Source organism: Scyliorhinus canicula, chromosome 2 (assembly GCF_902713615.1).
Source record: "Scyliorhinus canicula chromosome 2, sScyCan1.1, whole genome shotgun sequence".
Classification (NCBI taxonomy): Eukaryota; Metazoa; Chordata; class Chondrichthyes; order Carcharhiniformes; family Scyliorhinidae; genus Scyliorhinus; species Scyliorhinus canicula.
The window spans coordinates 19,568,754-19,583,620 of NC_052147.1; the positions used below are offsets into that span (position 1 = coordinate 19,568,754).

General features: G+C 41.6%; 1 protein-coding gene across 2 annotated transcripts in view; it reads right to left on the minus strand.

The window, feature by feature from the left end:
- The window catches only part of trip11 (thyroid hormone receptor interactor 11), a 101,110-nt gene that overhangs the window by 21,439 nt on the left and 64,804 nt on the right, over window positions 1–14,867 (minus strand). For both annotated transcript variants that reach the window (XM_038774568.1, XM_038774559.1), the window contains 2 exons: window positions 12,679–12,782; window positions 6,905–7,004 (listed from right to left, as the gene is read on the minus strand). In XM_038774568.1, the coding sequence (XP_038630496.1) occupies window positions 6,905–7,004; window positions 12,679–12,782 (204 nt within the window). The remainder of the gene's footprint in view (window positions 1–6,904; window positions 7,005–12,678; window positions 12,783–14,867) is intronic.

Here is a 14,867-nt window from a genome sequence, read left to right on the forward strand (position 1 = left end):
GTAACAAATGCTGGCCCTCACCAACAATGTTCACAACCCATAACTGAATAAAAAAAATAGTTGCCCCAGAATAGAAAAATAAACCATAGGAACTTGCTGGCCTGGGCAAACAAAAACACACAATGCGTGCAAAGCTTCAGCAGCATTAAAGAATAAATGTTAGATAGGAAACTGAGAAAAACATAAAAAAGCTCCCACTTGTGCGAAAAACCAAAATGCATGTCAACCATAAACAGCAAGGAAACAGGGAACACTGCCATTTTATTTGGAGTATATTTGATAAGGTTCAGTTTACTAGACTGGGTTAGTTCAATACAAATTAAATAAGACAAGCAGCTCCATATTTAGCTTGGCTTTGACTGTCAATCGATATTTTCCTCTCTCTCCTGCCCCCCATAGCTTTTCTTTGGCTCGTCAACTGTTTGTGTTTCAATGAATATTTTACCACTGAGTAATCAAGGTCAGATCATAAGCCAATAAATGAAGCAGAAAGAAGGAATGAAGTTATGCAGGAAACATCACTGGCAAACAGAGTCCCTCAGCACATGAAACATCTATATTTATCACAGATTAAATGGAGTTCTATGTAGTCAATCATGTTCAGTCAAACAAAGAAGTGGACAAATGCCATTGATCCAATTGACATGAATGCCATCAGGACATCGCTGGTTTCTACCAAATTACAGAACTAATTGACTTATTATTCTCTTGAAGTATCCATCCATTTTAACTTCGCCTTGGATCACTTCAGCATGGAGAATTTGCTGCAATCTTGAAGTCGGCTTTGCTGGCTCGCCTACTTTTGTACAAAATGTTTATTAGTAAATCAACTGGCGCTGGTCAAAATGAGTTTATTCCATCTTAGAAACACGTGAAAAACCTTCTCAATCGTAAATGTATTTCACCATGTTTTGTTCACTTTCCCCCTCCACCGCCTCGAACTTTATTGGTACTTACCTCTATCCTCATTCTTATATCAGAAAGTGATCTGTACACTTGCATATGGAAAGTTTTTGCCAATACTGCAGCATGGATTCAAACCGTCAAACTGCTTGTTGCATCACCTACTTCACTAAAGCTCAACTCTTAATGGAATAGAACCAAAGTACATTGTGGATCACAGGTAAGAAATGCCCAAATCTTGGTGTGGAGAGGTAACCCAAAAGACTAAAAGATACTAATTTCCATGATGGACCCTTAACTTCATTCAAAATTATGCACTGAACCAAAAAAGACATCCTTCCAATTAAAACTCTCCTCAAAATATTTGAAAACAGTCCAGATAACTTACAGCATGGCAAATTGTTTTCAGCAATCCAAAATCAATTCCACATCATTTTAAACATCACTTGAAACATCAATTCAGCTTTGCAATGGCAGCCAAATGTGGTTGAAGGTTTTTCACACTAGCACCCATAAACCGTTACACCGAGTCCCTTATTACTCTTCATAAAAGCAGAACGATGAATTGCACCAATAGAGGGCATTTGGCCCATCAAGTTAATCAGCGTTTAACTAACAGCATCTGCAGTTTTCCTTATCTTAAATCTTGTTTTTAAATCAGATATGTGTCCTGATTTTTGTTTTTAATGTTAATTGAAACAGCATGAACCACTTCAACGGAGAACCGAGTCCTCATATACATTATTCTACTGAGAAAAAACTCTCTGTATTCCAAACATGTTCATCTCATCTTTTCATTGAATAAGAGTATCATAGAATATCTACAGTGCAGAAGGAGGCCATTCGGCCCACTGAGACTGCACCAAAGCTCTGAAAGAGCATTCTACCTAGACACACCCCCCTGCAATCCCATAACCCCACCTAACCTTTGCACACCAAGGATCAATTTAGCGTGGCCAATCCACCTAAACTGCACATCTTTGGGTTGTGAGGGTGTGACCCAAGCAGACACGGGGAGAATGTGCAAACTCCACTCGGACAGTGACTCGGAGCCGGGGTTGAACCTGGATCCTCGCCACCGTGCCACACCTGGACTTACTCTGTTGATTAAAAAGAGGATATTGATAAAATATTGAGGAAAGATATTAGTACAGATGATGTGGAATAGAGTTACGAAACATCAAGGGGCAAGAACATTCGTAGTTGTGGTATACAGAATACCAGACTGTAATGGTAATGTTGGGAATAGCAATATACAGAAAATCAGAGTTGCATGTGATAAAGAAACATCTGTGATTATGAGCGACTTTAAGCTGTATATAGATTGGGTGAGTCAAATTAGTCACAGTACAACAGAGGAGTGTTCTGGACAAATATATTGATGAACCAACAAGCGAATAGGCCATCTTGGGCTGGGTGTTGTGCAATGAGAAAGGATTAGTTGGCAATCTAGTTGTGAGAGAACCCTTGGGGATGACTGACCATAATATGGTAGAATTCTTTATCGAGGTGGATAGTGAAGGAGTTGATTCTGAGACCAGGGTCCTGAACCTCAATAAAGGTAACTCTGATGGTGTGAGGAATTAGCTGGCTATGACGGACTGGGAAACATTAATGAAAGGAAGGATAGTGGGCAGGCATTCAAGGAACAAATCAATGAACTCCAAAAGTTGTTTATTCCTATTTGGCTCAAGATAGAAAGGGAACTGTGGCCAAACCATGGCTTACAAGGGAAATTAGAGATAGTGTTAGATTCAAAGAGGCATACAAATTAGCAAGAAAAAGCAATAGCCCTGAGGATTAGGAACAGTTTAAAATTCAGCAAAGGCGGACAAAGTGATTGATTAAGAAGGGGAAAATATAATTTGAAAGTAAGCTAGCAGGGAACAGAAGTACTGACGGAAAAAGTTTCTATAGGTATGTGAAGAGAAAAACATTGATAAAAATTAATATCTAATGTAGGTTCCTTACAGGGACAGCACGGTGGCCCAGTAGCTAGCCCTGCTGCCTCATAGCCATGAGGACCCTGGTTTGATCCCGGCACGGGGTGGCTGTCCGTGTGGAGTTTGCAAATTCTCCCAGTGTCTGCGTGGGTCTCACCCGCACAACCCAAAAAGATATACAGTGTGGGTCATGCTAAATTGCTCCTTGATTGGAAAAATAAAGAATTGGGTACTCTAAATTTATAGAGGGAAAAAAGGAAAATAAAATGTAGGCTCCTTACAGTCAGAAATGGGGGAATTCAGGGAATAAAGAAATGGCTGAAGAACCAGATTTGTACTTTGCTTGTCTCTTCACAAAGGAAGTCATGATTAATGTACCGGGTGGCAGCACGGTGGCTCAGTGGGAGCACTGATGCCTCATGGCACCGACGTCCAAGGTTCAATTCTGGCTCTGGGCCACTGTCCATGTGGAGTTTTCACATTCTCCCCGTGTTTGCGTGGGTTTCGCCCCCACAACCCAAAGATGTGCAAGGTAGGTGAATTGGACACACTACATTGCCCCTTAATTGGAAAAAATGAATTGGGTACTCTAAATTTTAAAAAAAAATGATTAATATACCAGAAGTTCTGAGAAACAAGTTTCAGTGAGGAAATTAGTATTGATAAAGAAATGGTTTTGGGGAAATTAATGTGTTTGAAGGCGGATAAATCTCCGGGGCCTGATAATCTTTCTCCCAGAGTACTTAAGGAAGTGGGCCTATAAATTGTAGATTAATTAGTAGTCATTTTCCAAAATTGTTTGGAGTCTGGAGTGGTTCCTACAGATTCGCGGGTAGATAACATAACCCCGCTATTCAAAACAGGAGGTAGAGAGAAAACAGGAACTATAGACCAGTGAGCCTAATGTCGGCAGTGGGGAAGTTGCAGAGCCCATTAACAAGGATTTGATAGCACAGCATTTGTAAAGCAGTGGTGTAATCAGACAAAGTCAGCATGGATTTACGAAAGGGAACTCATGCTTGACAAATCCATTAGAATTCTTTGAAGATGTAATTAGCAGAGTTTGAGCAGGGAGAACCGGTGGATCTGGTTTATTTAGACTTTCAGAAGGCTTTCAACAAGGTCTCACCTAACAGATGACTACAAAGTTAAAGCACGTGGGATTAAAGGTAGCGTCTTGAGATGGATAGAAAGCTGGTTAGCAAACAGAAAGCAGAAAGTTGGAATAAATGGGTCTTTTTCTGATTGGCAGGCAGTGCCGAGTGGGATACCGCAGGGATCTGTGCTAGAACTCCAACTGTTCATATCATATATTAATGATTTGGACAAGGGAACTAAATGCAGTATTTCCAAATTTGCAGATGATACAAAGTTGGGTGGGAGGGTGAGCTGTGAGGAGGATGCAGAGATTCTTCAGCGGTATTTGGACAGGCTGAGTGAGTGGGCATATGCATGGCAGATGCAGTATAACGTGGATAAATGTGAGGTTGTCCGCTTTGGTACCAAAAATAGGAAGGCATATTATTATTTGAAAGGGTGTAAATTGAGAGAGGTGGATACTCAACGAGATCTTGGTGCCCTCGTACATCAGTCGCTGGAAGTAAGCACACAGGTACAGCAGGCAGTAAAGCAGGCAAATGGTGTGTTGGCCTTCATGGTGAGAGGATTTGAGTATAGGAATAGAGATGTTTTATTGCAATTGTATAGGGCATTGGTGAGGCCACACCCGGAGTATTGTGTGCAGTTTTGGTGTCCTTATCTGAGGAAGGACGTTCTTGCTATAGAGGGAGTGCAGCAAAGGTTTACCAGGCTGATTCCTGGGATGGCAGCACAGTCATATGAGGCGAGACCAAGTCGGTTAGGATTATATTCATTGGCATTTAGAAGAGCGAGAGGGGTTCTCATAGAAACATACAAAATTCTAACAGGATTAGACATGGTAGATTCAGAAAAAATGTCCCCAAAGGGAGAGAGGGGGGGGTTCAGAGCTAGGAGTCATAGTTTGAGGATAAGAGGTAAATTTTTTAGGACTGAAATGAGGAGAAATTTCTTCACCCAGAGAGTAGAGAATCTGTAGAATTCAGTACCACAGAAAGTAGTTGAAGCTAAAACACTGATTTCAAGAAGGAATTAGATATAGCTCTTGGGGTTTAAGGGATATTTTGGGGCGGGGAGGCGAGGCAGGATCAGGGCATCGAATTTAATGATCAGCCATGATCATGATTAATGGTGGAGCAGGCTCGAAGGGCCAAATGGCCTCCTCCAGCTTCTATTTTCCATGTATGTATAAACTTACATCCTTTGCATCACTTTTTTTTTACATGTCCCAGATTGATATCAATGTCAAGAACGAGGAATATTTATCGACTCATGTGATTTTAATCAAAGTTATATGCTTGTTTTACTACCCGGATAACTCTAAAAGACCCATATGTAGATTTGGTTCAAAAGTTGGAATAGAACATAGAACATAGAACAGTACAGCACAGAACAGGCCCTTCGGCCCTCGATGTTGTGCCGAGCAATGATCACCCTACTTAAACCCACGTAACCCGTATACCCGTAACCCAACAATCCCCCCATTAACCTTACACTACGGGCAATTTAGCATGGCCAATCCACCTAACCCGCACATCTTTGGACTGTGGGAGGAAACCGGAGCACCCGGAGGAAACCCACGCACACACGGGGAGGACGTGCAGACTCCACACAGACAGTGACCCAGCCGGGAATCGAACCTGGGACCCTGGAGCTGTGAAGCATTGATGCTAACCACCATGCTACCGTGAGGCCGTGAGAATGTATACAGAAACATACCCTCTAAAAAAAGGAATTGAAATGAATGTCATGCAAGTCTGCATAAGAACCTGTATAGAACATAGAACAGTACAGCACAGAACGGGCCCTTCGGCCCTCGATGTTGTGCCGAGCATTGTTCGAAACCAAGATCAAGCTATCCCACTCCCTGTCATTCTGGTCCATGTGCCTATCCAATAACTGCTTGAAAAGTTCCTAAAGTGTCCAACTCCACTATCACAGCAGGTAGTCCAATCCATACTCTAACCACTCTCTGAGTAAAGAACCTACCTCGGACATCCCTCCTATATCTCCCACCCTGAACCTTATAATTATGCCCCCTTGTAACAGCTACATCCACCCGAGGAAAGTGTCTCTGCACGTCCACTCTATCTCCCTCATCATCTTATAAACCTCTATTAAGTCGCCTCTCATCCTCCTCCGCTCCAAAGAGAAAAGCCCCAGCTCCCTCAACCTTTCCTCATAAGACCTATCCTGCAAACAAGGCAGCATCGTAGTAAATCTCCTTTGCACCCTTTCCAATGCTTCCGCATCCTCCCTATAATGAGGCGACCAGAACTGCACACAATACTCCAAATGTGCTACGGTTTTCATCAGTTCAGATAACAAAAAAAAAATCATACTAGGTGTTTTCCTCAACTAGCAAATTTTTCTTTTTTATTAGATTTACCAAGCCAGAAAGTGATGAGATATAAACGCACACACAGTTAACGGCATCTTTAAATACAGTCCACTTAACTCAAATGTTTATTAAACTTATAAAGTTAATGGCTCTGTATGGCTGCAGCCAATATTATTCTCCTTGAAATCCTTCTCCATAGATCTTCTGCCCTTAAGGTTAGCTATTTCTGTTCTGCATGAAATTAATGGCTCTCATTTAAGCTGAGATTGTTAATAGTTCTCTGTAATAACCCTCACAAGACCACAGGGCAGTCCCGATTATCCAGTGAAGGTTATTACACACTCTGATTTTGTCCCGTTCTCTTTCAAATCATCACCCAGCTCCTCAAAACGTTATACTTGACACCTCTGTACAAGCAACTACGCCACCTCCAACCTCTCCATTCTCTTCCAAAATCCTTGAATGCATTGTTGTCTCCATGCAGACCATTCCCAGAACTCCAACTTTGAATTCCTCCAGCGCCAAAATGGCCAGTTACAAATGTGTTTGATTCGGATGGAATACGAAAATTTATTACCTTTCTAATAAACCAGTTTACACCAGCAAAGCCAAGCGTTACCTTGTTTCTTAAAATCTTCCAGCTGCTCCTCTTTAAGATCCAACTGTTCAGCTAGTCTTGATGCAGAATCTAGAGCATCATTTGCTTCCTTTAAATGTTGCTGGAACAGGAGGAAAGCAGTTAACAACCAATTGTAAAATACATGTGGAAAAAAAATAGTTTCTAATTAGCGCTGAGAATTAGTGCTGTAGATGTGCTGAATTTTGGATAGGAAAAGTTGTCTACTCCCAAATTAAATTCACAATGGAATCAAAATGCGAACAAAATTCCAAAGTACTCTCCCCAGTGCCAGACCCGCAGGCTTGTGGCCACTCCCGATGGCAGACCCTTCAAATTGTGGTCTCTCCCTATGTCCGGCCCTTTAGCTTGCAGCCATTCCCCATACCCAGTCCTTGGACATGTGACCTATCCTCCTCCCAGATCTTTAGTGTGGACTTCGAGCCCCACCCACCCTCTCTCCAAACCTCCCCAACTAGTCTCTTTGCTCTCCTGAACCTGCATTTCAGTTCAAAATCCAGCTCCGATTTGAAGTTGGAGCTCTGTGGTTTTGAAGGTGAAAGTCTCAATGGTGCAGAAGTGCAAACAGGATCTGTTATAGAACACAGAATCCCTACAGTGCAGAGGACGTCATTCAGCCCATCGAATCAGCACTTTACCCATGTCCAACCCACCCTATCCCCATAACCTAACTTGCACATCTCTAGACTCTATGGGGCAATTTATCTTCACAAATCTACCTAACCCGCAAATCTTTGGACTGTTTGAGGAACCTGAGCACACGGAGGAAACCTACGCAGACACGGGAAGAATGTACCACCCCCATGCAGCCAGTGGCCCAAGGCCGGAATTGAACCGGTGCATGGCACTGTCAGACAGTAGTGCTAACCACTGTGCCACCTTGTTATAATCCATGTTTCTTTTTTATAAATAACTGTTATGCTGATTTTACTGTCTCTCGCCACTCTGGCGAGAGTTCAGGAAAGGGAAAAGGTGAGCGGGAGCAGTAAAAAAAAACATGGATAACAACAACCCGAGCTTGAGCTTGGTACACCTGCATCATCAGGACTTGAACTTTCACAGCCTGAGCTCAGATCAGATCGGATCTGGATCTTGAATGGATGCACAGGCTCAGACGAGGTGGCGAAAATAGGGAGAGTCAGTGTTGGGTTCAACAATTATAGAGGGGGGGGGGGGGCCCTTTAAAATATTAGCTAAAATATTCTGGAAAATAAAATGATTCTAGAAAATTATTGAATTTGTAGAAATATAAGTTATAAAATTGGCTAATCTTTTGAATACTGTCCATGATTGTCTCACATCTTACCAATATTGTACTGCAAGTACTCTTACTGAAAAAGATACAAGGGTATATTCAACGAGTTTGAAACAATCTCGTAACGGAGACCGGACACAACGTAGGGAGTTTGAATGTGGGACAAGAGTCGTGGGAAAGATAATTAATTTGGAGTAATTGATTGTCTAATTAACCAATCGCTTGTTAAGTGACTGACACTTTGCCATTTACCTGAACGAATCAAGGGGGTCTCAGCTGAGAATTAGAACCAATGAAACTAAGTAAGGGGCTTAAATCCAAATAAGGATTCCCTTAAGAATGTGATCCGTTTGACTGATGAGAGAAAGATTTTAGCTGGAGAATCCTTGAAGCATTTGTAAAAATTACTTTTAAGGCCTTTAGTTGAAATGACTTCCAATTTGTAAATCTGGAGTCACTTTTATCTTGGAAGTTTTTGCTTTCACTCTTCGGTGTCTCAAGGATATTTCAAGGCACGCAGGAAAAGTCTTCAATTTAATTGTGTGTGAATGTACCAAAACGAGTTGTTAAAGAAATAAACAGTGCTTGCATATTCATTCAAACCGGACTGAGACCTTATCTATGAGCGAGAGATAAGGGGAATCTTAGCAGGAAGCAGGAGGTTTGGCGAGAGGGTGGGTCAGGCACAGGAGAGGCCGCAAGTCGGAGAGTCAGGGAGGGGAAGGATCTGCAGCGACCAGGAGGATCAGGGCGATTCGGGAAGCAGGATTGGTGGCGAGCATGAGGTACTGCAGGTACAAATCTTGGGGGGATTCTCCGCCGCCTGCTGCCACTAGCGGAGTTCCCGATGCGCGGAGAATCCCATGTTGTCCAGACCCCACTTACGGCAGCATTAGGTTTGCACATACCAGCGGGAGGATGCAAATGGGTCAATGGATAGGTGCAAGTATTTGCCAGCTAGGCCCTGACGCAGTGGAACTCGCAGTGGGGCACGTACCATATTTAAAGTAGATGCCCCCAAAATTCATTGGCGGGCACCCTCCCAAGCAAAACCTGCCTATCCCAGCATATCCTGCCTACCCCCTCAGCACCCCCTATCAGACACCCCCCTCCCCCAACCAAAGATCCCCCACCAAATCCCACATCAGCCACTGCCCCATTTCAGAGAACCCCTCCCCCATCCACCAGTCAGCTCAGTCCAGAAGTTAAAGAGTAGTCCAGGCTTAAACAGTGATATAAACCACGTTATTGACTCACCTGTCCCTTTCACCTGCTGCCTCAGACAGATGTCTAGAAAGCAGCATCTATTACTTTATAGAAAGACAAAATTGCATCACAAATCTTTAACGGCTTCCATTTACTTCAAAGATAAATTGCTTTTAGTAGGCTGCAGTTGAAAGCTTTCAGGCAGCCAGATGTCTGGATTGTTCATTTTCATTTCCCCTCTCCCTTGAATATGTCTCAAGTAGCCTGCTTTGAAACTAACCACAATGTATATAACACCTCAGAGTTAAGTGCTTTCACTTCCTCTTTTCCTCAACAGAAAACACTTAACTGCTTTTGATGTGGTCAGGAGCTATCAATCCTAGCTAGATGTTTATAAACAATGCGGTTAGGTCCTCTGATATGGTGGGGGGGCCTCTGATTCGGGTGCCTCTGATTGGTTGGGATGGGGGCCTTGTGTCACCATAATGCAGCGTATTGTTGTTGGGTGGGGGGTTTCACCCAGCAATTCCTGTGGGGGCTCAGGGCAGTCACCAGACCTAACTATTGTGATGCACACTCAAAATGACAGCCCAATAGCTGGATTTGCGGTGGAATTCCTTGCAATCCCCGCCATGCATAAATTTGCATGGCTGGGAAGAGTCAATCGCTTGTGGGCACCACTCCCAGTGCCAGCACAAACCACAGGCGATTCGGCTCCAGCGAGAGAACAGTCTTCCAAATGGCAAATCCAATCCTTTACATTTTTCTTCACGTTTACATTTATTTTGTTTTAAAACTTATTCAATTTACCAACATGGTAATTTAGCACAACATAGTAATCTAGGAATGTCAAGTCAGGGCAGCACGGTACACCATGGTTAGCACTGTTGCTTCACAGTACCAGGGTGCTAGGTTCAATTCCCGGCTTGGGTCACTGTCTGTGCGGAGTCTGCACATTCTCCTCGTGTCTGCACGGGTTTCCTGCGGGTGCTCCGGTTCCTCCCACAAGTCCCGAGAGATGTGTTTGTTAGGTGAATTGGACATTCTGAATTCTACCGCAGTGTACCCGAACATGCACTCGAGTGTGGCAACTACGGGATTTTCACAATAACTTCATTGTAGTGTTAATGTAAGCCTACTTGCGACACTAATAAAGATTACTATTATTTCAACTTGCTTGCAGGGTGTTTTAGTGGGTTTCTTTCTGATAAAGAAGGGCCTTTTGAACTTCAGCCTACTTTAAATGCCGACTCCCAAGGGAATCCATATTTCACAAAGTCATGATTTTCAGGAACAACTTTAAATGAGGGCTTACTGTACATAAAACCAAAAAATATACTGGGAGTGGTTAAAAACAAATAAAATGCAGGCTCATTTTTGTTCCTTTTGACTGCAACATTTTCTATTAGAGTTTGTATACTTTCTTAGCTACACAAATTACTTTAATAGTTGGTCCAAATTCCCTGCTGGCACTTTATGCCTTGAAATAATTGATGCTAAGCACGCTGCTTTTTCTTGTTACTGTCAGCTTAATTGAGTCAATCCAGGCTTTTCGCAGATGTCAGCTGGACAATACTTCTCACCATATTTAAATAGATGGATTTAACCCAGAGATCTAAAACTAATTTAAAACATTTCTGAATGCAACATTCATGGCTTTTAATGCAGACATTTTCGAGAAGCAGCATTGGTGCAGCAGTCAGGAAAATATTAAACTAGTTTAAGAGCAAAACTGCAATCAGCAGAACTAAGCTGCTGATGTCTACTAAATAGAGAGATTTCAGAGGAGTAAAAGCCTACTGCCTCTGAAATCACTAAAGCTATCTTACAGGACAATAAACTCGATCTTGCAGATTAGATCCTCCCACAGTCCAAAGATGTGCGGGTTAGGTGGATTGGCCATGCTAAATTGCCCGTAGTGTCCTAATAAAAGTAAGGTTAAGGGGGGGGTTGTTGGGTTACGGGTATAGGGGGGATACGTGGGTTTGAGTAGGGTGATCATGGCTCGGCACAACATTGAGGGCCGAAGGGCCTGTTCTGTGCTGTACTGTTCTATGTTCTAGAGTAAAACATATTCTTTCTTCGAAAATCCTGTCTTAGAAACAATTGCTCTTAAATACAGACTCTCCGAATTGAATCTACTACCATCCTTGAATACAGAAACTAATTCTCCCACTTTTTGGGATTACTGGCCCAACTACAAATGTTGGGGACCATAATTTCACAAACACCAAACAATAACCTCAAGATCCAAAATCTTAACTGGCTGTTGGGAAGCTCCTGTACACTTTAACAGCTAGAGACCAAAGTCATGCAGCGACGCATCAATAATGCAAAGTGCTAAAATATGATGCTCCATCCCCACTCCTCTTTGACAAAATAGTACAAATAGCCTGCTGTCGTACTGTCTTTTGACAGCAACCCATTTAAGCAGCAAGGGAAAGAATCATTGTTTTAAGATTTTATGATATCCTATCCCTCCCCATACCCCACAAAACATGTAGATTGCCGAATAAAAACAGAAGTGAAAGATTTAATGACTAAACCAGTGTTAACATCACTGTATATTGGGAACTGTTATTCTCTACATCCCATTTGTGTGGTCTTATTTTTTAATCATTGTGCATAGAGCAGAAACACAACTATAGACCAGTTGGGCCAAATGGTCTATTTTCTTTGCTGTATTGTTTTACATCATTCTATGGATGATATAATTTTGCTCCCGTGTTTGCTTTTCTCTCCCTACCTTCCAAAATTAAAAAAAAGCCTGTCTTCAGAAACAATGAATCAATGTAGCTTCTTATTGGCTAGGCCATCCAAAAAGGAACAACAGCAATGCTGAATGCACCCTTGGACTCTTGTTTTCACAGGAATATGTAATCGCCATGTTAAGATTAGCGATAGCTGGCAGAAACTACTTTTGGCAGTATTGAACTGAACGTACTCTCGGTAGAATTTCAGCAATCTAAACAAATCTTGCAGTTTAAAAAAAATCAATGACACTAAAGAAGCCATGTGTAGATGACATGATCATAGGGCAGTTTCATCAACTAGTTCGGATGACATTGTGCATGTTCAAGAACTGGTCTAAACTAATTACTGTCAAACACTCAAGTTATTGAAGCGAAGAAAAATAACTGATACAATAGAGGACCCTACAGGACATAACAGGTGTAAAACCTCACAAAATAGCAGGTATTTTTTAAAATAGCAAATTATAGAAAGATTCACTATCCACTTATGAATCCTTATACTCAAACCTGGCTAGAATATCAAACGGTATTTTTTTCCTTACCTCTAAGTCTGTGACTGTTTCCTCAAGACTTGATGCTTTCTTCTTCCACTCGGCAATGTCCTTCTGATATTTCTCCAATTCAGTTGCATACATCGCTTTCTCCTCTACACAGGCATATGAATAGGCACAAAAAATACAAGTGCCGATTAAATGTTTGTCTCCAAAAGGAACCTGGAATTTACTACCTTAATTTAGGCTTTTAAAAAATGAATTAACACAAAGTGGACGTCACTGGCAAGGCCAACACTAATTGGCCATTCAAACTAACCAGTGGGAAGCAGGAGGTGGAAAAGTTCACTTAAAGCTTTTTGTTTCAGCTTTTTAAGACAACTGACTTGCTTGTTAGATCACAGTTAGAAGAGAGTTAAGAATAAACCAGGTTATTGTGGGGTCTGGAGTCAGCCAGACCAGGTAAGGATGATGGGTTTACTCCCCCATAAATGGGTATCAGTGAATCAGGTGGGTTTTTATGACAAACCAGCAGCTTGAAGGTCTCCATTAATGACACCAGCTTTTTATTACTGATTTTTTAAATTAACTACACTTAATTTCCCAACTCCTGTGGTGGGATTTGAACTCTCATTTCTGGATTATTAGTAACAAGCAACATAACTACTATGCTACTGCATCTTAATCGAGATCCCTTACCATTAAAAGAAAATTAAAGATTTGTAGTGAGTTGTTATAGCAGGCAAGAAAAATAAATCACAACAGAAACCCATTAAATAACGAAGGACCATTTTACAATAACCTTTAGGGGCAAATAGACTACTTAATAGACACTATTTTATCAACACTGAAGAAACAACGATTTTAGATAGTCGAAGCTGGGGTTTATGCATTTGAAAAGATGATGAGGGTGGAAATACATATTGGGAAACTGAACACAAATTCAGCAGCAGAGATGGGTTTGGGTGGAGTTTTAAAAAGTTGAATTTTCACCATATATACACACACAAGTATTTAGAATATGTGTACACTACTGATTACCAAACGGTTCCAGTTTGCATTTAATGACTACTAATAAAATAGACAATTATAGATTTAAAGAATTAGTAATCAGTAACACAGGGTGCAGCGGACAAACAAAAAGCAATTGCGCAGTGAATCACATTGTGGAGGAACATCGCCTACGGTTTTATGTAAATAGATAAGCTAAATGAGCTGTAAAGCTACAACACAAAACTTGCAGCATGAAGTGTAGCACTACATCTTTCCTCCCTGCTCAACCATGAGCATTGATCATCACGGGGTCTTGTGTGATGAGAGTACATGTACTAATATTAACTGAACAAAGACATGCAGAGCGAGATCAAAGATTTAACCTTTCATTTACTTTGAGTTAATTGATCACAATTAGAGAGTTAGTGGAGCTGCTACATTTTTCCTCAACATCCCATAAATTAGTGACGGAGGATAAGTGAGAGGTAATGCACTTGGGCAGGACAAACAAGGGAACACATCAGCAGGACCCTGGGAAACATTGTGGATCAGAGGGACCTTGCAACTTACAAGTGACAATTTTTTTTTTCTGTTGCCACATCTAGCTGTGGCTTAAAAAATCCTTGTGTTATAGCTTCAGCTGCTCTTCTAAGTAACCCATTCCAACTACTAAGCTGGATTCTTGGCTGTATGGGCTTCATTCTGAAATATTATTGAAATGTATTTCTTCCTGGAAAACCCTTTGTGCTCCAGATGGCCAAGAACAAATGCTTTTCAGCTCTGATTCCACAATTAGTCTGATCATTTTAGCATTCATGATGCCAGTTATCCAGAAGACAGTACATGAATTGAATGCTGTCAGTGGACTTTGAATATTGGTTACATCACTGAGGGGATTAATAAGGCATTTACAACCATGCTTACAGATTATTCCACATTTCCTGGTAAAACACCTTTGGTTTGAAAGAGTTTGCCAATGTAGTCAAAGACACTATCATGAAGTGATACTAAACAGGATCATGTGCATCTCTCACATAGCTATTCCACATTATGGTGAGGCCACTATGGAAGATGCTGAGCCATGATTATTTAATTTGAGGATGTGGGAAGAAATATTTTAGAACTGGAGAAACTCTCCACACATACCACCTCTGCCCCCTACTGTCAGATTTAAGAGTACAACAGGCAACTTGCTCCTATGCCTTACTACATAGAACATAGAACAGTACAGCACAGAACAGGCCCTT